At 42.2% G+C, this 27,606-nt stretch overlaps 1 protein-coding gene across 10 annotated transcripts in view; it reads right to left on the bottom strand.

Moving 5' to 3' along the window:
• Positions 1-772: 772 nt before the first annotated feature.
• fnbp1b (formin binding protein 1b) overlaps positions 773-27,606 on the bottom strand; it is a 52,487-nt gene continuing 25,653 nt past the window's right edge. For 3 of the 10 annotated variants that reach the window (XM_070850007.1, XM_070850006.1, XM_070850004.1), the window contains exons 5-16: positions 25,693-25,755; positions 23,718-23,822; positions 19,171-19,299; positions 18,666-18,812; positions 17,000-17,191; positions 15,105-15,293; positions 9,937-9,972; positions 7,413-7,522; positions 7,143-7,275; positions 6,588-6,709; positions 6,289-6,449; positions 5,241-5,419 (exon numbers count right to left, since the gene is read on the bottom strand). In XM_070850007.1, coding sequence (XP_070706108.1) covers positions 5,241-5,419; positions 6,289-6,449; positions 6,588-6,709; positions 7,143-7,275; positions 7,413-7,522; positions 9,937-9,972; positions 15,105-15,293; positions 17,000-17,191; positions 18,666-18,812; positions 19,171-19,299; positions 23,718-23,822; positions 25,693-25,755 — 1,566 coding nt within the window. Of the gene's footprint in view, positions 3,444-5,240; positions 5,420-6,288; positions 6,450-6,587; positions 6,710-7,142; positions 7,276-7,412; positions 7,523-9,936; positions 9,973-10,261; positions 10,277-15,104; positions 15,294-16,999; positions 17,192-18,665; positions 18,813-19,170; positions 19,300-23,717; positions 23,823-25,692; positions 25,756-27,606 lie in introns of those variants that run through there. The other 7 variants (XM_070850005.1, XM_070850011.1, XM_070850008.1 and 4 more) reach the window with 7 other exon arrangements.

Raw genomic sequence — 27,606 nt, forward strand, 5'->3', positions numbered from 1 at the left:
CGTGCACCAGCCACTCAATATGTCCAGGTTCACCCTCCAAAGCAGTGCCTTCAAAATAAAATCCCTCATGACTCACTGATGTAGGTGTGAGATGTTTGCTTGTTTGCAAAGCCTTAAATAACCAGTATTACAAGCAGTAGTGTGATACAACCGACTGATCCAGTGAGATCAACCCTGAATGTTTTCTTCAGGACGGCATCGCTGCTCAAGTAGATGTACAGATTATGACAGATTATGTACAGACTGACAGCTAACTTTGAATTAAAAAATAAAAAGTGAGGTTCTTTGGACAACAGGTTTGACTGTAGCCTTTCACCACATGAATGGAAGATGTATGCATTTATAAAACCTGTCAACAAAACATGAGCCTGTGTTCTTTAAGTGTGTATAGTTACTGCTGCAGCTGAAATCATTTGCTTTAATCAATGTGACGGCTGTCAGTCCAGCAGAAATTCAACAGGCAACAATTGTGACAGTCGATTAATTATTAGAGCTGTTACATCAAGGCCTCCGCTTCTGAAAAGTGAACACTTGCTGCATTTTAAATTGTGTACCTGTCATAGTCTAAGCAAGTAAAGCATTCATTAAAGGTGATTGACAGACTATGAAAGTAATGTACACAAGTGGTGGGGAGGTTTGCGCTATTTGTGTGTCAAGTTACCTTATTAAATGTAATCACTAATCTTTAAATTCAGACTTGATAGCTGCTGTTGTGCCTAGATTCCCAAGGGAAGGAGGACAAGACACAAACACCACATCATTAACTTTCCAGGCATATTTAATTGGCACAGTAAACACAATACAAAGTATTCAGTGCTCCAAAACACAAGCATTGGCTACCAAATGGAACGCAAACGAAAAAGTGCAAAACACACCATTTGGTAGACCTTACAAAGGAAAAGAAGTCTTACTTTGCAAAGCAGATAAAGTAATGGTAAGACTCTCAATAGTTAAAATAGATGTTTTCCTTTTTAAACTTTATTTATATATTCATATATATTCTCTCTAATTCCAACGTGCCATTTCCACTGTACAGGCAGGTTATTCTGGGGCATTGACTAAAAGGTTTGTGGTGGTCTCATCGTGGAGAACTGGCAGGCAGATGGCTGCTGTAGAGCTGCTGCTGCCTTCAAAGCGGTGATCTGTGCCTCATCAGTGAAAAACCCAAAACAATTCGACGAACAAAAGTGGCTCGTTTGATAACTTAACATATCGAGCGATGGGTGGTGAAAAGCGAACGCAGGATTTGATCATTCCTTCCATCCAAGAGTCCAAATGGTCAGTGTGTTCATCACTCCTCCGTTTAACGAGTGTTTGTAATTCGCTGCATCAGATGAATATTCAAGCATGGCTTCATCCAAAACAATTGTTACTCATATTTGCAGTTAAGGGATTTCAGTCCCATTCAGGCAGAATAAGCTACGACTTAATTTCCAGCTTTAAAAAAAAAAAGAAAAGAAAAAAAAAAATCTCAACTCAACATCATCGAATATAAAGCAAAAATGTTAAAATCACATACATTATGTGCCATTGAGCAAGGGGAGATCAGTGGACATAATTTCTCTTGTCTGACAGTTTTATGATTATAAAAACTCTAATGTGCCCCCAAACAATTGAGATAATCACATCTTAATCCTTTTAACATACCACAGCATTATTCTTTCTCTCTCTCAGAAACCCAATTAAGGCCCACAACAGGTGATTCTGGGTCACATTTCAGTCACAGACTCACAGGAAAAAGTGGATCACAGTATATTTTCATATACAGTAGACAGTTAAGTCCTTAAAACATCAGGTGTAAATTATATTTTGGGTCAACTGTTGCTTGGACCGAGTGGAGACATTTCCACACGGTGATTAACTGTAAACTAACAACAACTTGTGTTAGACACTCTGATCAAAACATACAATACTAACATCTTACACACGTACTGTAATGTGTACTTACAGTAAAACAAATGCACAAGACATCCACGACCTACCTATGCATATGATCGTTCAGAAAAACAACATTTCGGGTCCCTCTCGTCCTTTACTGACAGTTTTCTGATTAAACTGGGGGACACTGGGAGGAGGAGATCACTCACTCGCTGTTAAAAACAGGAAAACATGCTTTCTGAACCAACAAAGGAAAAGAGATATAAAAAAAAAAGAACCACAGGCACCGAACCCAAATAGTAGCATTCAGGTTAATTTAAACAGTACAACCAGGCAATGAGGGTTAACTGAACAGAAAGGCTGGAGGCAAGGGGGCGTAAGCTGATAACACCCCCACCACCTCTTCCAGGCTGCCAGCAGAGGGGCGAGGAGGAAGACAGGGCAAGCATGCAGCACACCACAACGCTGAGGCCCCCGCCCCGAGCTTTTGCAATAAAAAAAATAAATAAATAGATGTTTAAAAAAGGAAGGGCGGGGCTATAAGCTGCCAAGGGATTGCCTGAGCCGCCTGGGGAGGGGAGGGCCGTGGAGGTGAGGGAGGGTGTGGTCAGAGAGAGGAACAGACACCAGTGACAAGACAAGAATATGTAAGATGAGTGATGGCGAATGACCCATCAGCCATCTCTTTTCCCTCCTGTTGGTCCTGGATGTGTGGGGGTGGACGTGGTGTGGAGAGAATGGACATCACAACACACAAGGCCTTTGGAATCACACAGACTTAGCAGGCATTCAGATCAAACATAAACCAGAAGCACATCAGATACATATAGATGACTAGCATCTTCACCTTCCATTTCCTCTTGGGGGGAGACCTGCAAATATGGGGGGGTGAACATGAGCTCCAGATGTAGCTAGATGAGCCCAGGGTGATCCTCCTCTGAGGGAGTGAGGCGCTCATGAGTCGCACACATACACACACCGCTGGGTGAAGGCGTTTCACAGCTGGCCTTTAGTCCGCAGGCTCCTGCTGGTCTCCGTCCTGTCTCTGACCACACCCTCTGCCATGTGCGTGTGTGTGTGTGTGTGTGTGTGCGCGCAATGGGGGCAAAGGTAGGGTAATAGAGAAGTGGCAGAGGCGGGGGAGGGGGGCCGTTCAGAGCGAGGAAGCCAAACAGCCACGTTCATGACCGCGCGGTGCAAGCAGAGTTAGTTACATTAAGAAGCAAAGCTTTACTGAAAACAACATAAAGCAAATTGAATACTGTGGTTGTGACTGCTGGATGGGTGTTAAGAATGGGAAAAGGTTATGACACTAAAATTTAGATGGATTTCTCTTATCGAGTTCTGCAGAGGAAGCGCAACACTTGCCGATAAGTTTTTTTTTTTTTTTTTCTTTTTTGGAATGGTTTGTAAAATTGAGATGCGATCTAATCGGCCGTCTCTCTCTTTTAGATTCGGGTCATCTTTCACTTTCTCTCTCTGACTGTGAGCGCGTGAGGAACATGGTGGTTTCTCCGAGGCTGCTTGCCCTGCCATTCCTCAGCCAGCCTCACACTTTTAGGAATCTGCAATTCAAAAAAGGAAAATACGAACACACAAACAAAAAAAAAAATGACAGAAAGAAAAGTTAGATAGGTTTAAAGGAAAGACAGCAACCCACATGTTCAGATATGGAGAAGAGGAAGAAAGGAGTCACTGCATATATGAAAGTACTTCTAAGTGAAGGACAATCACGAATGTAATCTGCACATTCTGTATGTGTGAAAATCCTCCAGTAACCTAAAGATGTAGCTGCATATCTAAGAACCTTCCAGCTCATTCCACTTCAGTTTTCATCTGGTCTGGATGCATGTTAGAAATCAGCCTCTTTATTTTGGCACAACATGCTGAAATCATGTCATGGCAAAGACAAAAATCCCACAAACGCTGCCTCATGCGCCGCATTTCAAATACTCTTCAATAACAGTTACAGGAGGCATGAGAGGTGTATTTACAGCGCTGTACAGACGTACAAAAATGACACACTACACGTAGGAACCCCATGCTGTGCCAGTAACGAGCCATCAAAGGTGATTTAAAAGTGTGGGCGACGTTAAACAAAGGCTGATGGGTTATGAGAGATGATTTCTGAGTCGATGCCAGTCTAGCACAGAATGTCTGACTGTAACTGTGAAGTGAAATGACACAGAGGCCACACGCGCCATGCGTTCACAGTCAATGCACCGTTCGCAGAGGTGCTGCTCGGAGACCCATGCAAGACACCACAAAGCTTTAAAGTCATGTCCAGCTCCGTACGTCAGCCCAGTCTCACCATATAGCTTAGTACAGCTAATTCTCAGTCCTTTATTCCTTTACCACTGGCCTGGGGAAAAAAGGACCAGAACAGCCCAACACTATCATTATCAAAAGGAGGATTCAAATAGAAAAGAAAACACAGTTTAAGGGGGCTATTAGCTACTAATTTGATGAATAATTAACTTCTTCATGTTGTAACAGCGGTATGATTAATCTACAGCATGCAACACTTGAAGGGGGACTTTATTTTTATGTATAGCCTACAAAAATATCTTTTAATATGTATTTATATTTTACAGCAGATTTTAATTACATTTGCATGATGGCACATCAAGCATGCTTTCATTTTAGGTACAACAGGTGACCAAAACACAATAACTTGTGCGACGATTCAACTTTCACTTGATGCTCATTGTCACTTTAGTTGGTTCATACATTCACTCAGCTGATTTATTACCACACTGATTGAATTATTTGAGGTTGTGGATCGGACTCTTGATCAAAAGCATGTTAGTTTGTATGGAATTCAGTAATCTATAGATCTTTTAGATCTTGACAAACAACAGCAAAAGACACTACTTAAAAAGTAAATCAAGTACTGTGCGTTTGAAATGTTCATGTGATCATTGTCAGTGGGTGATTTGTCCCGTCATGCTGAGATTTGTCTGAAGGTCAAGTTTTATCTTGTATGACCGCTAGATGGCACTGCAGTGAATGTGAGGGGAGGAACTACACGCTTGGTCTCACACACTTCTTATGCACAACACCTGCCTGGCTCAGCTCGCATTCAGTGTCATTTCCTAAACATCGGCCAGTGTTTTGTCCAAAGAACAGTGTACAGTCACACACACTCACACTATCTGCCACAACTGTCCCAAATGTCATGAGGCACAATGGACAAATCTAATTGGTCCTTCTCTCTGGGAGAGACAGGAAGTGTGTGTGTAGAGGGGTCCTTCTCTTATCTGAGCTACTAGTAACAATCTTAAATAGCCACAATTTGACCCACTCACATAGCAGAGAATGGAACATTATTAACTCACAGCAACAAAAGCACACTGTCTGAGTTAAATGTATGTCATAGCACCTTTGGCATTTGTTTCCAAAAAGACCTCGACGTAGGATGTGGGGACGTATCCCTCCTCGTCCTCATTCCTGCGCACGCGTGTCCATCCGTCTCCTTTGTCCTCTTCTATGACGTACAACAGCTCGCCTTCTGCCACAGCGATAGTGCCCTCATTATGACCTGTGATGGGAGAGGAAGAGAAGTAAGACAAAAGGGAAGATAGGAGCATGAATACAGCACAGAAGACATTTCTACCACGTACGTTTGGAGGAACTTTTCTGAACTAACTTCATGTAAATCTGTAAATCGAACCACCCAGAGACAAAAAGTGTGGTAGGTAAATGATATTAAATTCTCTGTATCATTATGAATCATGTTAAAACAACTGCTCACAATATAAGAACAACCTGCAAAATGACTGCACTCGACGTATCACTGCCATTCTCGCTCTCATCTTTAAGAACATAACATAGTGTGTCTGTAGTCAAATATCTTTGAGTCAGAGCCGACTTACTCTGACGTAAATGTACATATGGCAAAATAAAAACCTTAATTTAGAATTGTGATATCTTGTCTATCTCATATCATGTCTTCTCATAGAGTGGAAGGAATCTCTTGGTTTAACTCAGAGAGGTGATGGAGAGTTCAACACCTACAAGTCAACACATCCAAGGGAGGTGAGGAGCATTTATCATCCCTCAGATCGATCTGGGCCTCCATAACATCTCTGATTTGCTCCCCGTGCTGTGAGAGTTTGCCAAATTCAAATGTGAAAATAGCATACCGGAGAAATGACTATATTTCTATCCACCCTCCTCCAAACATTTCCTCAGAAAGGTCACACCCCAACTCCCCCTCATTCGGAGTAATCAAACTCCTCCACCCTGCATCCACAGAAGTCAGGTTCCTGTTTCCAGAAACAACGGGACCTTACAGGCCTAACCACTAAAGGGCACATGCACTTTGAAATATTTAAAATGAGCAGAGTTAGTCCTGAGTTGGATGTGGTTTGATTCTTGTTTGTTTACAACACTTGCGGTTGTCATTACCTTCGAATGGGTACAAGGCTTTGCAGGTACCAATGGTGGGCAAGACCTCCTCGTCGTCAAACTCATCGTCGAACTCTGGCGTGGTGGAGGTGGGGTTGGGGTTGATGTTGGCTTTGACCTGAGTCTCTGAATTCTGCTCCTCTGTGTAGCTGCCATCCGGGCTGCTCAAGGGCCAACACACACACAGTAAATATACTGTGAAAACATACATAGTCTTCTTCCGAAAGAATAAGGTGTGTAACAACTCTGGGGTCTGTGTCAAAGTCTGATGTTTGGCCGTTTGTCAGAGTATACCATACCTCTCTCTGTCTTGTGCACAGTTGTTGCCCACTGTTGTGCTGTTCTGGGTCTCATAGAGTCCACTTCTCCGGTGTGTATCACTCTTGGATGGCATCCTTTCCTCCACCTCTGCTAGCCAGCCCTGAAACACACACAGTTATTATGTAAGTGTTTGCTACAGCTTATCTTTTTTCCTACGTGATGACTCGAAATGTATTTCAAGCACAGTGGAAATCTTTTTTATTCGTGAATGAGATGACCTTTACGTTTGGCAAGAGCCTTCACAAGAGGAACACCTCCACCTTACACTCAAGTGTGTTTGCCCTTTATTTACAGGGTTAAACCAGGCCATTGTTCTGGGACTCCTCTCTCAGAGTGGGAACATGCAGGCAGCCCCTCCAGCTGCATCACATCTTCTCCTAATATGGACGAGCGGCAGACTTCTTTGGAGCTGCCCCAGCTGGAGACGTGCGTTTGAACTCCTCATTATTTACGGTCTCAGATAAACCAAACAGAGTAGCTTCGCCAACACTAACACTCATAGAAATGAGAGTTCAGACTGGTACCGTACTAACCTCAAATTTCTGAAGTTCAAACTGGAGCTTCTCGATGTTCTGGCCTATTTCTGATAGCCGGGGGTCTACGCTGGCCGGGTCTCCCATCTGAGGGTTCTTCACGTACACGTCTTTCATCTTAGTCAGAGCGTCCCTTGGAGAGCAAATTACCAAAGTCAGTACAAGTCTTTCAATCTCTGTTGCATAATAACAAGCTAAACACGTACTATCTCTTGTCATACACAGGAGGGAAAAGCTCCTACATTCCAAATTTAACCTGTTAAAAGATACCTCTGGTCCATTTCTTTTTGGATGTCCTTATTCAGTTCATCTAGCTTCCCCTGCAGCTTCTTCCTCCTCTGTTCTGGTGGCAGGTGGCTGAAGTCTTCCGGTCCAGAGCCCTGAGAGATGAAAAGGGATGAAGAAAAAAGAAACCAAAAATGGGAGGAGAGAGGAGGACAGAAACCATGAGATCAGGGAATGCAGCTTTTCTATTGAATTATTTGTTGTCTTGTTGTCTGAACAGGGATATTTTCTAGTTAGGTGCAGTACCTCCCTTTGTTATTAACCCTGTGAACCAAGACTTGGGGATAAATAGGTAACAGCTCCACAAATGGAACCCTTCTTATGTTCTGACCACATGAAGGAGATACTGCAGCTGCTCTATAACACATACTCCTTGAGAGTTGGGATGTTTATCTGTGTATAGACTCAAGGCCTTTCACCTATTCAGTCACCGCAGCTAACCTAATGCTCTCTGCGAAATGCATCGGAAATGTAATATAACATAAGTCCATCCTATTATTGCTCATATAGTGTTTCAGTGTGAGCTGGCTAATGGGTCTGAAGCTGTCTGACTGTTCTCTAACAGGACTGAGTGTTCTTAAAATGGAGGTTGTGTGAGTGAGAGGTTTTTTGGCTGGCCAAGGGTCATATTTCCTGATGAGAAGGTTTCCAGTCTGTAACACTGAACTGATGAGTCATAGTGCTCGGCAGCCTCTCAAACCTTCTGTGAATATAATGTATCAGTATTCTGAAACTTGTTATACTGGGCTAGCTGGTCTGTATGGAGCCCCAGAGGGTCCAAAATCAAACAAATACATAATTGTGAAATAAATAATCAAATCAAAAAACTAGGTTATTAATATAAATAAAAACTCAACTCATTATTAAATGTATTTCATAACTTATCTTTCCATAATAACAGAGTTGACTGCTATCTGGCAGTTTGTGACTCTCCTGGGGAGCTTGAGATGAGATGGGTGGGGATTGGTGACAACCCCACCATCATGAAAAGTGGCATTAAAAGACAGACTAAACACTAGGGGAGGCTGTACTTTATGAGGGGATAGTAAAGCACTGCAGTGCATCGACATAAATGCTAACATGTTCACAGTGAAAATGCAATCAGCATGCTGATGTTTTGCAGGTATGATGTTTACCATGTTCATCATCTCAGCCTAGCTTGTTAGCAACCAAAAAGTATTTATTTCAGACTGTCAATTTATCAATTAAATACTGAAATCTTCAGGCCTTCATGGGATCTGCAGTTAAGTTTTTGAGTGAAGAAAGGGGGAAGGTTGTGTTGTCGCACTGTTGCCTTAAATTAAGAAAAATATGCAGTGACTGAATAGGTCAAGGCCTGATGGGATCTCATTGAGATGGATCACGGCTGAACCACAGAACGTATCGGCTGGAGCTACAGACTTGAGGTCAGGATTCACTGCACATGAGCCAGGTCAAACACAGCAGCTAAGTTACCATGGCAACCTTACCCTTTTTCCCTGAATCAGCACGCAACACTTACCAGGCATGCAACATAAAGATTTGTCAATCATCATGCAGTGACATGCTCCTTTCTGAGTGACAAGTTACAGCACACAAGTCATGTATTAGTTTTTACATTCTCTATGTACCCCAAGACTAATGAAAGAACTAGCTAGGTAAAAGACCAAACTAAAACTATGGGCAGATAAATTTAGGATGAAGCAGATTTTACACATTAATAGTTCTGTATGGTTCAGGTATAGATTTACCAAAATAAAAATCTAGCGGAGAATGTTAACATGATAAAGGCTAATTTTAATGACAAAGTCAGTTTACTTCAACATTTTGGGAAATACACTTATTCACTTTTCTTGCAGAGAGACACTCTCATGTCTGTGTGGTAAATATGAAGCCAGCTAACACTAGCATAAAGACTGGAAGCAGAGGGGAGCGGCGGCCCTGGCTCTGTCCACAGTGATTTCCTGCTCACTTCCTTCATAATACACATGCATTTTTATATAGGGTTCTATATAGCATACATTTCAGAATTTGAACAAATGCTTGAGCGTTAGAGGTTGTAAGAAGAACATTTCTATACATTTGGAGTGGTTCCAGCTAGCTGTGTCCCTCTGTTTCCAGTCTTAATGCTAAGCTAAGGTAGAATATTCTGGCTGTAGCTTCATATTAAGCGTACAGGTGTGAGAGTGGCATCAGCCCTCTGATTTAAGTTTCAGCAAGAAAGTGAATATGTTTATATCGCAAAATGTTCAACTATTCCTTTAATCCTAGATGTGCCTCTTGTTCTGAGGGAAATGTTAATGAATAATTGATGTTCTTAGATTCTGTGGAGGCCTCTCACAGTATGTTAGTGTTACAGAACAGCATTCTACAACCATAATGAAACTGGCATGCAGTGTAAGGACATGAGTGAACAACCACTACTTTGGATCAGATTAGTATTTGTTACAAGGACAAATAATTTGTCGAGACAAGGACTACCAGACAGGCTAAGAGACGGACAGATAAAACATGGAGTAAATCTGATCACCTCAATGAGATTCCGGACGTGGGAATTGAGTGTGATCTGCACCACAGAGACCACAGACACAGTTTGGGAGAAACATGACGAGAACACGACCACGACATAAAAACAAACACACAAACAACAAAATAACATACAAATGAGACAGCGACATGAGTCTGAGGTCCATCGTTGTGTCACAGCAAAAGTTAAATTATAAACTTAAATCCGAAAAAGCTCAACAGAAACATAACGGCGTACAGAACGTTATTAACAATGTGTTACTGGGAGGACGTGACATGCGTGCTATGGTCATGCCGCTACGGTCGTGCAGTTATACGGTCATGCTTACCAGCTTGAGAGAAAGCTTCATGGGGGGAGAGGAGAGAGAAATGGCGAAGAGCAGGAGAGAGAAAGAGACAACACACAAAAGTCAACATCAGGAGAATATTTCGGCCATTTGCTTCATTTTCCTTTAAACAAAAACTGCTTACACGTATTTTATGATAATGCTCTACTTTGCCAAACTTCACCATTTAAGGAAAAGAGGGTATAGCCCTTAGAGGCTGAAGGATTTGGATTTATATGCTAGCTGAGTCATAAAAGGGTTCTTTCAGCAACAGTTCTAGCTATAAACCCCCCCCACTCTTTTCTACTGTGGTGAAGTTTAACATTTCTAACAAAGTGGATTAATGAAAAAATGGGAAATACGTTGGCAAAAAGACCAACCTACTGCACAAGCATGAAGAGTGAGGAAAAATTAAGGGAAGACAGATGAAAATGAATGCAAAGAAAGAAGTAGAGGGAGAGTGACTGCGACAGGGACGGATGTACCCTTTACTTCTTGATCCCTCTCTGCTGCCATTACAATGGAACACAAGTGACAGCAGATGGCGCCAAAAGCATGTATCACATTAGCGGATCCAAACGTTGACATGGAGGCTGATACTGTACACAGACAAGCTGGAGAGACGCTTTCAAAACCAAACAAAAATCACTTGTTCTGAGAAAAATCTCTATAGATCCAAGTCTACATATACCTCTAAAAAGAATGTGGCTGAAACAAGGTCCAAAACAAACAAGAGTAATCATGAACTAAAAGCCAAGTCAAGTAAAAAGAACAAAAGAAATGGTTGTAAAATTGGTCTGGTTTAGACCGTTTGCTGAGGGATGTTTGAGTGGATGTGGTTTAATGTGAATACAAAGAACAGAGTAGAGAGCAGGTTAATAACCGTCGGCTGGTAGAGCTGGAACAGATGACTTGTAATCCTGTTAGAGGCTCACAGGCTGGTGCACTGAGGAGCTCTACTCACTTTACACCACTAATCGAGTCATTCACCTGGAATGGCCTGCTGCAGCCCTCACTATGAGGCCTTGTGATCCTCCCTCCCTCCCTAATTCAGGTATGTTTTTTCGCAATGAAATATCATTGAGTAAGAAGTAAGTGTGTTTTTTTTAAAAAAAGAATAAACAACAGGGCATGCAGTGTAAATACTTGTCCCTGATTGGCTAGTCCTGCTCTGAGCATACATGAGATAAATGATGCCGTGACAGAGGTGCACTTTCCTGTAAGGAGGAGTAAGTAGCGTGATAAATGTGTTTCATAATGTGCTGAATTTTCACCTCCCAAACAGGCTTTCCAGAGCCAGATTCTTGGAAGTTTGATAAATATGGGCCCTTTTCCCACACATCTACCTGACTTCATTCTACCCACCCAGACAGACAGAGATATACATGTATACCATGGTCCTCACAGACAGATAACATTGCTGCAGTATGAGACACCAGCACAAAGAAAGAGGGGTGAATTCTGGGTACCGTAGGCTGAACCCAGACCCAAAGTGTGACCAACACCATGTCTAATATTATGTCCAGCTGAGAGTGAGGTTTAATTAGGGAGGAGGGGTGATTGCTGGGTGAGATGAATGGCGTCCTCACACCCATAATCCCCCAGAGCCTCGGGTGCTTGTGACACTTTGTGAATTGACCCCTTGCGGATGCCCAGTGGGGAAGCCCTGAATCAGCTGCGGGACGACGAGCGACAAGAAACCTCAAGCTGATACATGTGATGTGGAATGAAGTCATCATCTTCTCCGATCATTCGCCCCCGATTCTACACGTGTCAGAGCCATGTGATCAATACCGAGCCAGGCACAGACACTAGCCTCCTTTGTGAGGAAATTTAGCCTCATTAATTGTGACGAACATTTCTTCCTGCAGACTGAATGTGTCACACTGCAAATTATTAGCTATGAGGCTACTGCGTGTGTTGTACATGGCTTTTACTAATCACACACATCCACACATTCAATATTCATTCATGCTTTCTGCCAACCGTGCACCATCTCCTGCTCACAGAGGCGCACACACGCTGCCGGTACTCACTGACGCCCGTCACACACACACTTACAACATATTGCCTTGCTTCGAAAGCATATGTGGGTCGGCCCAGAGTCCTCTTCATAAGCTCTTTGTGACAAATGAGAGAGCGCGGGGATTGCTGCTGTGGTGGTTGTCAGAGAGAACACAGCTTTGTCAATGAGAACTCAGAAAACAGCACTGGCGTCTTAAAGCTCTCACACTCTATAATATCTTCCTGTAATTTGACTCTCAAAACACATACGCCTTCTGTTTTTCCTCCCACACGAAACACATACACGCACACGTACACGGTTAACTGTGGATGGAGTAGACAGCTAATAAGCCCCACACAAAGGCTCTCCTGCAGGGGCAGACATCCCTCCACTGAGCAGAGAGAACCAACACCCCACCTCCACTGGCACAGCTACTCTAATCCCTAATGTGATACTATGTTCTCCCTGCAGGAGGTGGGAGAGGAATAAAATTCTTTTTTCTTCTTTTAAATAGGCTTTATATCTCACTTTTGTTGTGGTTTAAACTTAACTTGGTGTCAACCTTTTGTAAAGGTTTAAAAAAGGTTGACACCAAGTTAAGTTTACAACCTTTTAACACCCTTTTAGTTCCACGTAGAATGCAATTTAATACCTTTTAAACTATTTGAAATGGAAAACAGTGGGGATGATATGGCTTGCATAGGTCTCAGTGTTTACAACACTTTCCCATTGTTTAGCTAGCAGCTAGGAAGGTGAAACTCCATAAAAAGGGATTTAACAGGCTCCTGTACTGTAGCATCAATCTCACTTTTAATTCAAAATGTGGAATGTCTCCCGACAGCCGCTATCGGATGCTAAAATCCTTTAATAAGCAAAATTATTGATTACAGCAGGCAAGGGAAGATACTGCAGACTTTTGAGGAAACTGAATTAAAAGCTTTACAAGACTTTTCAAGACCTGCAGATAAAGTAGGCCTTCTTTCTCAAAATGAGCGTAATTACTGTAGTACTGGTGATAAAGTGTTGCTAGTTAGCTAGCTTTGACCAGATGGATGTAGGCCTGTTTGTGAAAGAGCTCAGGAATTACCCTGTCTCTCCACCAGCAGCTGTTCAGTGGCATTAGCCCAAACTGTCTGTGTCAGTGAGGCAGTAGGGCTGGTGTCCCTAAAAGATTTGTTGTTATTTCACTGGATTAACCATGCGCCTTCTGTTTCCTTTCAGTTACCCATAATTTAATGGTGGAGTTATTCCAAAGACAAATAAATTACACTATAAAAATGAGCTCTAAAACAACAACATCTATACACATTGAAAAACATAAACACTTTACTGCCATGAGACATGAAAAGGTGCACAAATTAATTAAATGTATTGTCATGAGATATGGAAAGAAGTCCAGATTATTTTAAATGGTTTCTACTCTGACATAGTTTACTCTCACAGACTCAAAAACTTCAACCTTTTCCATGTGCTTTGGGATTTTACACTAAGGTCAAACTTCTATCTTTTTAATCTGTATACAGACGAAAACAATGCATCTGATTTAACTCTGTACATTTTTTATCTCTCTTCTAAAGAGCTGTTTCAGCACTTCCGCTTTCAGAAACGTGCACTTCCTGCTATATCTGTCCAGCTCTAATAAAAATACACACTTCCCTTTTTTTTCTGTCGACCTTCAATCATTTCCTCTACGATATGCTCACACACTGCACCGTTGCGCCGTATTGTTCTTTTGCTTTTTCAGACGTCATGTTAGCACCAATTCAAACAAGTGTTTTTACTTTGTGCCCTTTCAAAATATGAGCATACACAAAAACTATATTTGTGGGGTCCGGAAGGAACATGTGAGTTACTGCCCCTTCCTGAGGTCAGGGAGAGCTGGGGGGCGAAGTGCATTGTGGGGAGGCATGCTGTGACCTGCCCTGGCCCAGCGACTCCATTATAACACACACTGGACTTCAGGGAGGTTTACTGGTGATGACACCCACCAGGACCCTGGGCTGGTGCTGATAAAGCCACCCTCCGGGAAGCCTTCTAAAATTAACCTACTGGCCCTGTCTTTCCAAATGGAGTGATTGTCAGGCCTGCCGCCACATCCACGAACCCATGACTTTGTTCATATTGTGAGGTTTAACCTGCTTCTTCACGTTCTTTTCCTCATATCTCGTGCAGAAAAAAAAACCTGAACTAAAGCAATGCCTTTCCAGCAAAGACTGCAGGGAAGAGCGCCGTCTCCATGCTGCTGCCAAGACTGCTCAGGCGTCTTGCTAATTTCTGTCAAAAAGGGGGGAGGAGGGTGAGAGGGACTGTCACTGTGAGCACAGAGTTAATATGAAGAATGAAGGGACAAGATGGAGAGACTGCTGGTGAGTCAGACAAGTACCATGGATTCGTAGTTATGCGCTACATAAGCATGCTAGAGAAGCAAAAAGGCTGAGCACTGTATGAGTGAAGGTAACAGGGCCTGTTGTACTGCTGGGATTCACTGATGATACCATTTAGGTGAAAACAGTACCAATTTTGAAGGCAGTTCTGAACAGCAAAGTGTGAAAATGAAAGATGTAATGGGCCTATGTGAACACTGTTCTCTAAGTGAGGTCACACTGCCTACATATAGATGTGGGTATAGATTCAGCTACTGGTAACAGAGGTAATGTTCAATCACCTGCTATATGACGATACCATGTAGGCATTATGACCTTCAAAACAGATAAAAATCCTAAACTCAAGGATTCTACCTTCGTATTACTTCACCCATACAGTGTTGCAGGTACACAGCTCAGGTACAGGTGAAGAGACAAACACACACATGCACAAAGCTTGCTGGACACACACACTTACCCCTCGCCTCAGGCTCCGGAGGCAGTGCATTTTGGGTTTGGAGGTCATGAAGTCGTTGAGGCGGTGGGAGAGGGGCTCCTTGTGCTGCTTGGGAGACTGGGGGTCGTTGGGAACAGCAGAGGGTGAGGGCGGGGATGAGGCTGGGGGGGCAGGTGGGGGCTGGTGGGGGGATGTTAACAGGGACATAAGCTACCAGTAAGAGAGGGAGCCGTGACGGAGAGGAGGAGGAGGAAAAACATGGAAGAAGAAGAAGAAGAAGGGGGCAAGAATCCAACGAAAAAAGACAAAGGAGGAAAAGGAGGAGGGAACACAAAACGAAATAAATAAGCCTCCTACAAATATTAAAAAATAAACACACAACAGAAAACCCAAAGAGAACATAAAAGACAACCGAAGGAACGTCAAACCTAGTGTATCAGTTGTTATGTTGTGGGAAAAAAATGTCAAACATATAAAACATAAAAAATTGTTGGAAAGAAGAAAACAACCAGAGTGAGTAGGAAGCGTAAAATATGTTAAAGCAAGCGGCTGCAACGAAGCAAACAGCAAAGAGTTTCAGTCAAAGCGCATGCAGGCTTCCATTTCAGAAGTCCTTTTCCTTCTTTCTTTCTCCCGACCTCGTCACATGCCAGCTAGGACGAGAAATTCACCACATCCCAGAGGATGCCAGCAGCTGAATTTGAGGTCACCATCAGAGGAATCTAATTGCTTATCGCTGTCCTAAAACATCTAACTGCATAATTCATCCAGTGGTTGAGGAGTTAGAGAACGAAGCAGTGATGAGTTCTAAGACGCCACGCAATGCGCATGCATGGGAAAGTGATTCAGAAACCCCTCTTTTCAAAACAAAGAGACTGAAAGGTCACTAAAAACCCTGGTTCTGTGAGGCAGTGATGATATTTTAGTACTGAATTATCAATGTAATGTTTTATTTTGGAATGTGTGTGGTATGCATATTTGTTATGCTTGCATGCATGTGTGCGAGTCCAGTAGAAATACCTCTCTGTATTGCTGTCTGTGCTCTCAAATACTTTGTATAGAAACTTAATCCTGAGTACATCAAGCAAAGATAATACAAACATACTGTTCTGGAAAAATATGCCTTTGTTTTGGGAGTTTGCACACAGTGGATACAATGAGTTCAAACGGTATTTTCTGTATACACACAGTCAGTTCACTGGGGTAAACTCATCTAGCATTGCACACACTTGCTTCCAGCCTTTCTCTCCTCACACACACACACACACACCCAATTATTCACCCATGCTCTGACCTAAGTCAATGCCAACAGTGCCACCAGCCCATAAGAAAGTCAGAGTTCAGTTTTGCTGTTCAGAGGCAGAAAACTCAAGGAGGCTACTCAAAGGTGTTCACCAGTTATTTCAGATCAAGTTAATATCTGCCAGCTGAGTCTGTCCACAAGATGAAAGTAGAAATGCATTAGTGTGTGTTACAGAAGGGAGGCTCCAAAGTCGGTGAGGGTGATTGCCGGGGAGGGGGAAACGGGTGGCGAATAATAACAACGAAAATGGCAATAGTAACATGAACTAGCAACAAATTTCTTAAGCTTAACAGAATTTAACGAAAGTCAACGAATCTATACAAAAATGAAACTAAATCAAATACATAACCAGTGCTAGAAATGTAACAGGTGCTACAAATGTGACATTGAACACATATATTTCTGTAGCCAGTGTATTACAAGACAGAGATGAAATAATAACCGATACTATCCCTCCATCCCTCCACCCCATCCCACAAAAATCTCCCCACAGTGCAAGGTGACCTCCAAGTGAAGACAATCTTGTAGAATGAAAAGCTCTAAAACCAGTGAGGCTTTGCAGTACGTCTGAGTGCAAATGTGGCTCTGTGTTAAGTGTGCATTCATGCGTTACCTTGTTCTTGTTCTTAATGAAAGGCCACAGTTTGCCCTTGCTCTTGCCAGCAGGCTTCTCCTTGGCCTCTCTGGAGTTGGACAGGCTGGTTTCGGACGCCGTCCTCTTCATGGCCTGGCCGTAGTCCTCAAACTCCACATCGCCTGGGGGCTCGAACCCGGACTTGTAGGACTCCACCACCTGCTTCGAGTCCTAGTGAGGGAGAGTGGTAGCACTAATCAATGACAACCTTATCCCTGATGCATTTTGATCTACATTTTATCAGCATAAGAATCATGAAATGCTACGCAATGACTAGATCTGTTTGCTGAAATGTGTCCAGCTAATCAGCAGGTCAGGAGATAAGGTACAACACAATAGTGGCCTGGTGGTTTATTGTAGCTTTTGCCTGATAAGTTCATGAGTGCATCGTGAAAGGAAAGGGGGAGAGAGACTGTTGTTATTCAGTTTGTGGGCCACATAAGAAAGAGGAAAAGACCCAAATCTGTCAGGCAGGAGTTATGGCAAAAACAGTGAGGTCGGGGACACAGCCAGGCTCATCAGACACAGGAAGGAGCACATTAATCAAATGTAGTGTGGATCGGCCTATCTGAACTGATAAGAGCAGATGCTCTGGTTCATGTTAGGATCAGGGGAGCGGGGGTCAGAGATCTTCTGTTGTGTGCTGTATACATGAGAGAAGACTATGAGAAGAAGAGAGACGGAGGGAGCATGTGATATGTTATTCCCCGCCGTTGTTTACTGCAGCAGCCAGTCACAGGCTGGAGTCATCTCCCTGGAACTGCGCCATGCACAAAGCTAGACATACACACACACACACATACTCTGCGACCCCTAGGGAAAGCCTTGTTTTTTATCATATGGCAAGCAGCCAACATGTGACATCTCAATACATCACATGGCTCGTTCTCTCTTTAACGTAGACAAATGCTGCCTTTCTTTTTTAATATCCAAATTATCAATAATAATAAACCATGGGACAGAAAATAATTGTTTTCATCATGGAGGTGTATCAACTGAAAATGGGACCTCTCGTCAACAGAGGGTTGAGACTATAGGAAGCACAGTGATTCGACTTCCTTGTCTTCAACAGGAGTTAAAGAAACTCTTCTACATTTTGGGAAATAATCTTTTTTCACCTTCTGGCAGAGTTAGACATGAAAATTTATACCACTCTCATATTTGTCCATTAAATATAAGGCATCGTAGCCTTTTATTAGCTCGCTTAGCACTTTAAGCTATTTATGTGTTCCCATGGAACTTCTTTGTCATTTATTGATGAGGGGAATTATGGTGCAAATGTTTTAGGGCAACACAAACCCCTACAAGTCATGGTTCACAGGGGAAATACAGCTCATGTCTCCTTGTTTTCTGACTGTAAAGGGAGGTCAGCACATAAAATGAATCAGTTGCTGCTCTGTCCTCCTACAGTACTTTGTTGTTCACAGGTGGGCTGTTTTTATTTTCAAAAAGCCCCCCAAGAGTACAAACCCACCGGCACACTTGTTGCTTGAGTGAAAGCCTAATGGGTAGTGTGTGGGCTGTGACTGGCACACTGGTTGAGTGAGTAATATATCCCATATGGTGGTGTGTGTGTGTGTGTGTGTGTGTGTGTGTGTGTGTGTGTGTGTGTGCACAGACGGTATATCTTTTTCTGTACACTCACAGTCTTGGGCTCGATGCACTCGGCGGCTTTGGTCATGCCGTCTAAACATTTCCCCACGATGGGCAGCACTTGGCGGTCGACATCTGCAAACGTCTTCATGCACACTCCTAGTCTCTCAATTCTTCTCTCCTCCATGTCTTGAAGTTTCTACATAAAAATACAGGCATATTCATATATAAACAAAAGCTTGACTGGCTTGTGTTATACAATAAGAGTCGAGTGGGCAGGGCTTGTGCTGAAAATGATCCACTGTGACTTTGGAGTCAAACTGTCTGAAAGAGCTGTTATTTGATATTGAGCATCAAAGACCTGATGTACCATCTGGGAAATCTCTTATGCACTTTACATATTTTTTTTAATCTTTTAAACTCATAACACTGTGACTACAAGCTCACAGCCTGTCAAAATGCAACACACAAAATAACCAACCATCAACAAGTGTGAAATTCTCTGCAACAACAAATCAGATGAAATAGGCCAAATATTGTGTCACTTTTCTATTTACCTGGAATATAGTGGGGATAACTGTGAAGTAATGTTCATTCTGCTCCTGGTTGAACTTTTGCAGGTAGGAGGAATAATCGTTCTTACTGTCTGCAGCCATCTGGTGTCTCATCTGAGCTTGCTGTCGTGCCTGAAGAAAAGAAAAACAACACACACACAGACATGCACATTACAGACATGCTCTCCTCATTAAACCTTAACGTCCCCCGATTAACACAGATATATGAGTTACACACACAGCCAGAGCATAAAAACACACAACATTAGTTGACACATTTGTGCATACGAGTGTTCATGCATGCACATCTAAACATGTAAACAGAGCTCGTGGAGTTACGGTCACAGGTGCAAATCTGGAGTGGGCAGCAGTGACAGCCATTGGCATCAGACTACATTGTATGTAGGCCAAAACAAACTTATAAAAAGAGAAACAAAAGCCTGCACTGGCTGCAGGGATTTTGATTTTGATTGCCAGCCCAGTCTGGCCTATCTCTACTTGATAATGTTGATTATTTTAAGCTAGTTCAGTCTGAGAGAGGGAAGGCAGGCAGTCAGAAACGCAGCAGGAGCAGCCTATTACAGATCCAAAGCAAGCAGATGGAGATGAGATTATCTCAGCTAGACAGCATGTGGGGTGTGTGTGCATGTGCATTGTGTGTGTGTGTCCGTGTAGCTAAGTACTCATATCTGTTTCCTCTTTCCATCAGATCTGAGGCCTGTCCGCACATAAATAATGCTTTCATTGGGTTATCTATAACAAGGGGCCACCTTATGAACCCATGATTGCGTCTGGTCAACTGAATGCAGATGCAAAGACAAAACTGCAGCCTTATAACTGTGCGGGGCAGTAGAGGGAACATTAGCCTCATCTGTCATAGTCCTGGGGGAAACATTTAAAGGACTTCATCCAGTTTTTACCCACACACCAATCTGAGGCAAGAGTTGAGTCTCTCACACTCACACACATATGGGTAAGCAATAGATGACATACTAGAAGAAAAGGAGGACATTAGAGCGGAGACACTCATCAGACACAAAGGTACATTATTTCCAGCACAGGAGGGATGACAGTTAATACCTCGGTGGAAAATGAGTCACACAGCCTACAAAGAAAAGGAATTTGAAGTCCAGAGAAAAGCTAAAAAGCACATGTGAAAGTCCAGCTGTTTAAAAAGCAAGCCTGTGAGCGTGCTCTTATGGCTACGTGCTACGCTGGTGTCGGTGCATGCAAAGTGCGCTAAATGTGCTCAGAAATGATGAGGGAATACACATCATCGCCATGGTAACTTGGCAGACAACAAAACATGATAGCATGCTGCTGTGCCTGCAGCCACATCACATCCTGTTGTCACTTTCTGGAAATTACCTGTTTTTCTGTTGCGAGGCTTCAGTGTACATTTGCATATGCATATCTATTCATCTATCCATCTCTCAAATACATTTCTTAGGGAGGATTTAAAACAGAAATGAGAATGAAGAACAAAAAGGAAATGTAAAAGATAGTTGGAGGCTGTCGTCTTATGCAACATATTCTGAATTTGTCTCATTTTTCTTACACCAAACATGTAAATCAGGGTGTTCAGCAGATGACAGCGAGACAAGCCACTGCAGGGGGAGCAGATCACAGTAAGACAGGACAGGGCGTGTTAACAGTGACCTCTTCGAGGTTGTGTGTCAGACTCTACAGGAGAGTGTGTGTGTTTATCAAGACACAAGTCGAAACAGTCTGTGTTCCCACAGATATAACAGACCCTCAGTCCGCTGAACCTACCTTGTGGGAACTTCGCTTCAAGGCATAGCATAAAATAGATATGAAAACACACACACACACACACACACACACACACACAAACAAAAAAAAGATTGTTAGCCGTTTCCAGCTAAACAAGAAGTTGCCATAGATGCACTTCCTGGACCACCAGGCGTCATCACTCAAAAGGGGGAAGCTGGTATCCCAGTGAACAAACAATCACCACTACACTGCTGTCTTGTGCTATCAGTAAAGGCAGAACAGAAGTGGAGAGGACACTTTTCTACTATTTTCTGACTGAGCATCTTCATGAAAGCAAAGTCTGTGAGGGCTGGGGGTCCCTCAAAGAACTGTAGCAGGCTTTGTGGATAACTGGGCTGTGAATCCAAACCCCAAATTGAGGGATTTGTTTGCCAGAGAAGGAGAGGGAAGAGTTAGAGGTTTGCTCCAGCTGCAGAGAAAACCACAATACCTCAGCTCAACAAACAACAACAGCGTCTTTGCATTACAGTGAAACATCACACCACAGACAACAGCAACTACTTGAGGTTGACAAAATGTATCTACGTCAAATATTGGCTGGTTCTTTTTTATAGTCAGACGGGAAGGATGATTGAGAAAGTTACTTTGGTCATCAGTCATTTCAGTTGCAGGATACTGATGTACACAGACATAAGCACACACATAACTATGCCTACAAACATGCATAAACACTGGTGATTTTCTCCTCTCTTCTTCTCCTATCATAAATCTGTCCAGACCTTCTTACACCGCAAGGCTTAAACATGACTAAAACACAAACACAATCTTGGCTAAGGTCGTGACACATCATCCCTGTAAGTGACAAACACTCTGAGGCCCTCTAAATAATGAAGGAAAAAACACATTGAGACACGGTATCTCTTCCTTTCTGTGTCTTAGTTTTATGACAAATCTTTTTAAGATAAACTAAAAATAAAATAATAACTTACTTTATGACATTTATCCTTTGCTTTACTTTCATAGCATAATGTAGCAAATCTAATGATAGAAGTGTACTAGCGGTTAATTACAGATTCCATATGATATGAAGCTAACGTCAAGTACGTGGACACAAAGCATCACATTTTAAGTGTGTTAACCACAGACAGACACCTGAAACTATCAGACGTGTCTCATGTCTTTATCATACATCCAGCATACAGACAGCACATTTTTGTAGACTCTAATTACAAAATGAAAGTTTATGCCCCAGATACATTATGGGAAAACATAAAGTACCAGTACACTAAAGAGAAGTATTCAAAACAATGTGTGGGAAGAAAATCCAATCATCTTCCACAGTGACTAATAAGGAGTAAATTCAGCCTTTTCTTCTCTTATGATTTCTTCATTTCTGAACAGTGGCAATATGAGTAGGAGAAAAATAGAACTGATGTTGGTAAAAAAAACAAAAACCCACACAGAAAGGAAAAGTAAATGAGAAAGTTGATGTTTCTGCAGGTATCAACATTGACAAGCAGGGCAACATACTGAAAGTACACCATGCACCTTTATATTCATAATGAATATAAAGGTGCATGGTAATGTTTGCCACAGCATCCTACTGTATGGACGGCTTGAGGAGTATACAGCGTATGCTTTCTTGCTTACATTAACTTATATAAATTGAACTTAACTGGAATGAGCGGAAACTTGGCGCTGATAGAAAATGGCCAGTGGAAATGCAAATAATACACATTTTGGTGTTAACACAAGCAAAACCACCGCTGGGAGGATGCTTTACGGTTGAGTTGGACATTTTATTAAAGAGCTGTTTACAGTAACGATGAACACAAACAGTGATTCTAGCTAAATGAGAGAAAAAAATTACAGCACTGAATGCTGTGTAATGTGTGAGTCTTTCATGCTTCAATAAATGAAATAACTGTAATCACACACAACACCACTCTTGTTTCAAGACAAGTTTCTTGAGTTCAGTGTTAACCTAAGCCTATTGTAGCTCTTTGGCTGTACGTCCAGAGTGCAGAAAGGCTCTTTATTCCGGCCTAAATTTGCATAATAATCGGGTCTGAACTGTGTCAACTCTGAGCCTGAGCTCCGCTCCAACAGCTGATGAAGCAGTAGGAGCACGCGCTGCTGACCCATGATGCCTTGCGGGCGTGGGAGCTGTGTGGGTTAAAGGATGAGATTTTCAGGGCTCCTTTAATTGGTTATGACAACAGGAAATGACATGAGCTGCAGGCCCAGGGGGCTGTGGTCTTCAAGTCCTGAGAATTGGATGATCGCTGCATGTGTTGATTTATTGAAGAAAACGTATAATCACTGGGAGACGAAACATTTAAATTCCTCACGGTGAAAAAGCAAAACCAACTGATATGTATAATCCACAACACACACACACATACACACACACAGGCACCAACATGGACACAGTCCTCTCTGTTGCTAGGGCTCATTCAGCACACCATAGTGTTTGGTGGCTGCTCTACAGTGATAATGAGGACTGGGTTCTGCTATCAGCTTTGTTTTGCAGCAGATCACCCTGCTGCTGAGACAATGCCAGCTTTTACACACAGTCCCTGGCATCAAGCACATGGTCACTCAATCTATGCTGCCTTTTGGGCTCAGTGGAATGAGGAGTCAGGGCCAGGGTGGGGGGCATGGAAGAGGAAACAAATGTAAAAGAAGCTGGAGAGAGAAAGGGAATGGTGCTAGGTGGGAGGGTGAGGAAGGCCAGGCAAGTGTGTTAAGCTTGGAGGGTGTAGGACGAGCTCGCGTGATTGGTGGCTGCTGCACGGGAGTGAGATGACACATACCTTTTCCACATCAGCCTTAGTCACGTTGATGTCAGCATCCATCTTCTCAAAGTATTGCTGTGCCCTGTCTGCCTCTTTGCAGTCCCTCTCAAACCTTCGTTTACACTGAAAAAAGAGAGAAAACCAAATGTAATTTGATCACAGAAATTGCATCAGTATTTTTTTGCCAAGAGCCGTAAAACTTGACCTTTAAATAAGCATAGTAATGAACGTCATAACATGCACATATACGTCATATAGATTTCAGGCACAGCATTGTGTGCGACAGAGGTCATTGACACAGCGGTGGGGTCTGTCAAAGTCTGCAGCCTGCAGATTAAATAAATGTTCATAGTGGCCATTTGTGTACAGAAAAACAACCATTCATCCAACCCTCTTTCGACCCCTCTAACAGAACAATCAGTGTTTGTTCGGCCAGTGTGCGCTCTGAACTATGCCTATCTGCCTTACACACAATGGGATCATTGAACGCACCGAGAAGTTTGAGGAGGACAAGGCAGTTATGCATCTCTCTCACACTCTGTCTCTCCCCCATCAAAGGGGCCAGGCACAGATAAGAAGTTGTATTCTGTGCAGTCTCTCCTTTAGCTCCTTCACTAGTACAAATACAACAGACACTCCTGGATCTACTTTTGTCTACTGCAGGTTTTTAGGAAAACTTGTAATCATACAATGCTGTAATTGTAGACTAAATGAATGTTAGTCTGGCCGACTATGAATGTCTATGCAGAGTATAGTCATGAGATTCCTTAGGTCTTTCCTAATATTATCAGCCTATCTCTCAAGGGGAGGATGACATAAATCATGCTATAACACATTTATCGAGAGCATCAGTGAGCTCTAAACCAACATTATTTATGGAATGCATTTATATAATGCCTTTCTAGTATTCCAACCTCTCAAAGTGCTTTGCATTACATGCTATTCACCATATTCACACACACACACACACACACATTCATACTATGATGGCAGAGACTGCCATGCAAGGTGCCAACTTGCTCATCAGAATCTAATCTGAAGTTCATTCAAACAGACACACTAAGCATCTTGTCCAAGGACACTTTAGCATGCGAACTGAGTAGAACAGCTGGCTCTTTAATAAGTGGACAACCAACTCTACCTCCTGAGCCCCTAATATAATTCCATCCTGATGTAAAAGGCTGTCCATTATATTCATCCCATACATATAACCACTGGCCTGTCTCCATTTTGAGAAAAAGAAATGTCAGGCTCTGTGCACGCCCCCCTGCTGATGTTTTCTTTTTCATTATGACACACAAAAACAGAGGAAGCACATACAGAAGGTAACAATTCTGTATGTGCTTCCTCAGTTTTTCAAGGTCATGCATTTCATAGTCACATGGTTCCTCCTGTAGCAGCATGTGCTTTAGTATCATGTGGCGTTGATGTTGATCAGTGGTTGCAAGGCAATTAAAAGTCAACAGGCAACATCAAACTTTGATGGTTTTCATGTCATATTTTCAGTTTATTAAGTTAATAGTTATGCACTGGGATCTCCAGTAGGGAGAAAGTAGGTAATGAAAACAATTGTATGCCTCTCATCTCCTCTACTGGTGGTAACTGCTAAAAACAGTAGTGTTTCTAGCCAACAAACATTGATTCTGGATTTGATTAGAATCTTTTAGGTTAATCTGATGAGAGTTTTAGTTATTTACTTTAGTTACTTGCAAATGATGACAGCTAAACCTGAGTAGTTTTGAAATTGGATTCAGATTTAATAAAATGTTATCAAACCCCAACTGTTTAGATTAAACAACTTATCAACTTATATTTGATGTTATCTGGTCTATTCAAATATGTAACCTGCTCTAACGATAAAGCAAACTGCAGGTGTGTTCATTTTTGTTTGTTGTTCTAGTTTTGTCCCTCTTGAGTCACTGTGCCAACTGTGACCAATGGCAACTGCTACTAGTGAACAATTGTGGTACTGCACATTAATGGGGTCACTTACCGATTCCAGCTGTTTCCATGAGCTCTCAATCTGCTGCTGTGCCTTACGCCCATCATGGAAATGCTGTGGGAAGAAAAATTGAAATATCACCACACCATTCACGAGCTTAAAGGGATTTAGAAGCAGGTGAACCTGACCTTGACATAGTAGGGATAATAAATAAGAAGCAGATGGAATGAGAGTTTCAACCGTACCATTAAACACTATGAATATTGCTCACACTGTGACTGTTAACGTGAACCGAGACAGTAAGGCAAATCAAATGCAAAACTGTACTGCAGCGACATTTAAAAATATTACCACATAACCCAATGATTTAACCATCAGAGATTTGTACAAGTTTGAGCAAATGGCTACAAGTCTATTTGATTAAAGATTAAAGACCAGTTCAACACAGGTGCACTAACAGTGTGTGTTTTACAGCTCTAGAGAAACTGTTACAATTTCAACATACACACAGCAGGAGTACTAAAATCAAGTGAACAAAGGCTTTATTGTGAGTAGAAATTCCAATAAATAAAAAAAGCTCAAACATGATGTAGATCAAGTAATGACAACTAAGGGAGCAATAACTGTGTGGTTAAGCCAAACAGACGCTGTTTTTATGAAGCTGCAAAGTCACATGTTGTACAGAGCAAAGATTGTGTTGTTAAAAAAAAGACAGTCCTCTGGTGGGGCCTCGCATTCTTTTATTAACTCAATGACATGGATGAGATCTGCACAATTCAAAAGAATATCAAAACAAAACAGATATCCAAGATACAGAAAAATGGACTGAAATATCTAAACAACTACTGAACGAAATGCCATGAAATTTGGCACATGTCCCTCTCAGGTTTACTTGTAATAACTTTGGTGATCCAAATGCATGTTAAAACACAAGTTGCATGTTAGCATTTAACTCTTTTCCTAAAAAGGGAACACACAGGTTCTGACTGTTGAAACCTTTACACTGACAGTAACTTCTCTGCAGGTTTTTAGAATTAGTTTAATATGTTACTTAATGACATGGCCCTTAACAAATATCATACAATTAAGTATATGAGGGACCAGAAAAAATATCATGGCAGTTGCAACTGTTAGATGAGGAAGTAGAAGAAGAAACAGTGAAAGGCTAACTGATAATGTGGTTGGACATGAAATGAGAAGGTTGCAGTGAACATACCACGCGATAAAACAAGCGTATGAGGAGCCAGATATTGTAATCTAGGGGAGACAGACAGGTCACAATGGATTTTGGCTCTACCAAGTGTGGCACATTAGACAAGGCGAGGTGGCAGCTGCTGGTCTGAACTCACACAGCACACACACTGTGTGTTTTTGTAAAAGGCCTTACTTGGCCTATCTCGCTCCCAGCCACCAGAGCACTTGGCCCGGAGGCAGAGCACATCTCTCTGCAGTTCTCTGTATGGATCATAGCCAGATCCCCTGGAAACATACAGCACCAATTCTAATCCTTTATTGCTTTGAAATTAGATTGTGATTACTTACAAAGCATACAAATAATTCCTCCAATGCCTGTGGTCACGTTAATCTGCTAAAGAATCCAAAAAGAGATGAACTGAAATGAAAATAACAGGGACTTGACTATCAATGAGGTATCCCCTGGTTACGCAGACTGCGGGAGCTAGGGTCAGTAGCTGAGCTGAATATCGATGCTCCCATTCAATAACGGACCCAGGCCATTACAGAGAACAGAAAGCTGTTGCTTGTATTTCTCTTTAATTTCAGCACTTCTGACTGCACAAGGAAGTCCTTGGTATTCTGTGTACTATCTCAAAGACACAAACAAGAGATGTGAAATTAAGAGTGATGCAGAAGACCTGAAAGGTTCATCTCACCTGAATAATGTTGGACATGAGAGTAAGTGAGAATGGTTTACCTCAGGCAGTAGCACTTCTCATTTCCCAAAGT

The sequence above is a fragment of the Pempheris klunzingeri genome, chromosome 19 (genome assembly GCF_042242105.1).
Source record: "Pempheris klunzingeri isolate RE-2024b chromosome 19, fPemKlu1.hap1, whole genome shotgun sequence".
Classification (NCBI taxonomy): domain Eukaryota; kingdom Metazoa; phylum Chordata; class Actinopteri; order Acropomatiformes; family Pempheridae; genus Pempheris; species Pempheris klunzingeri.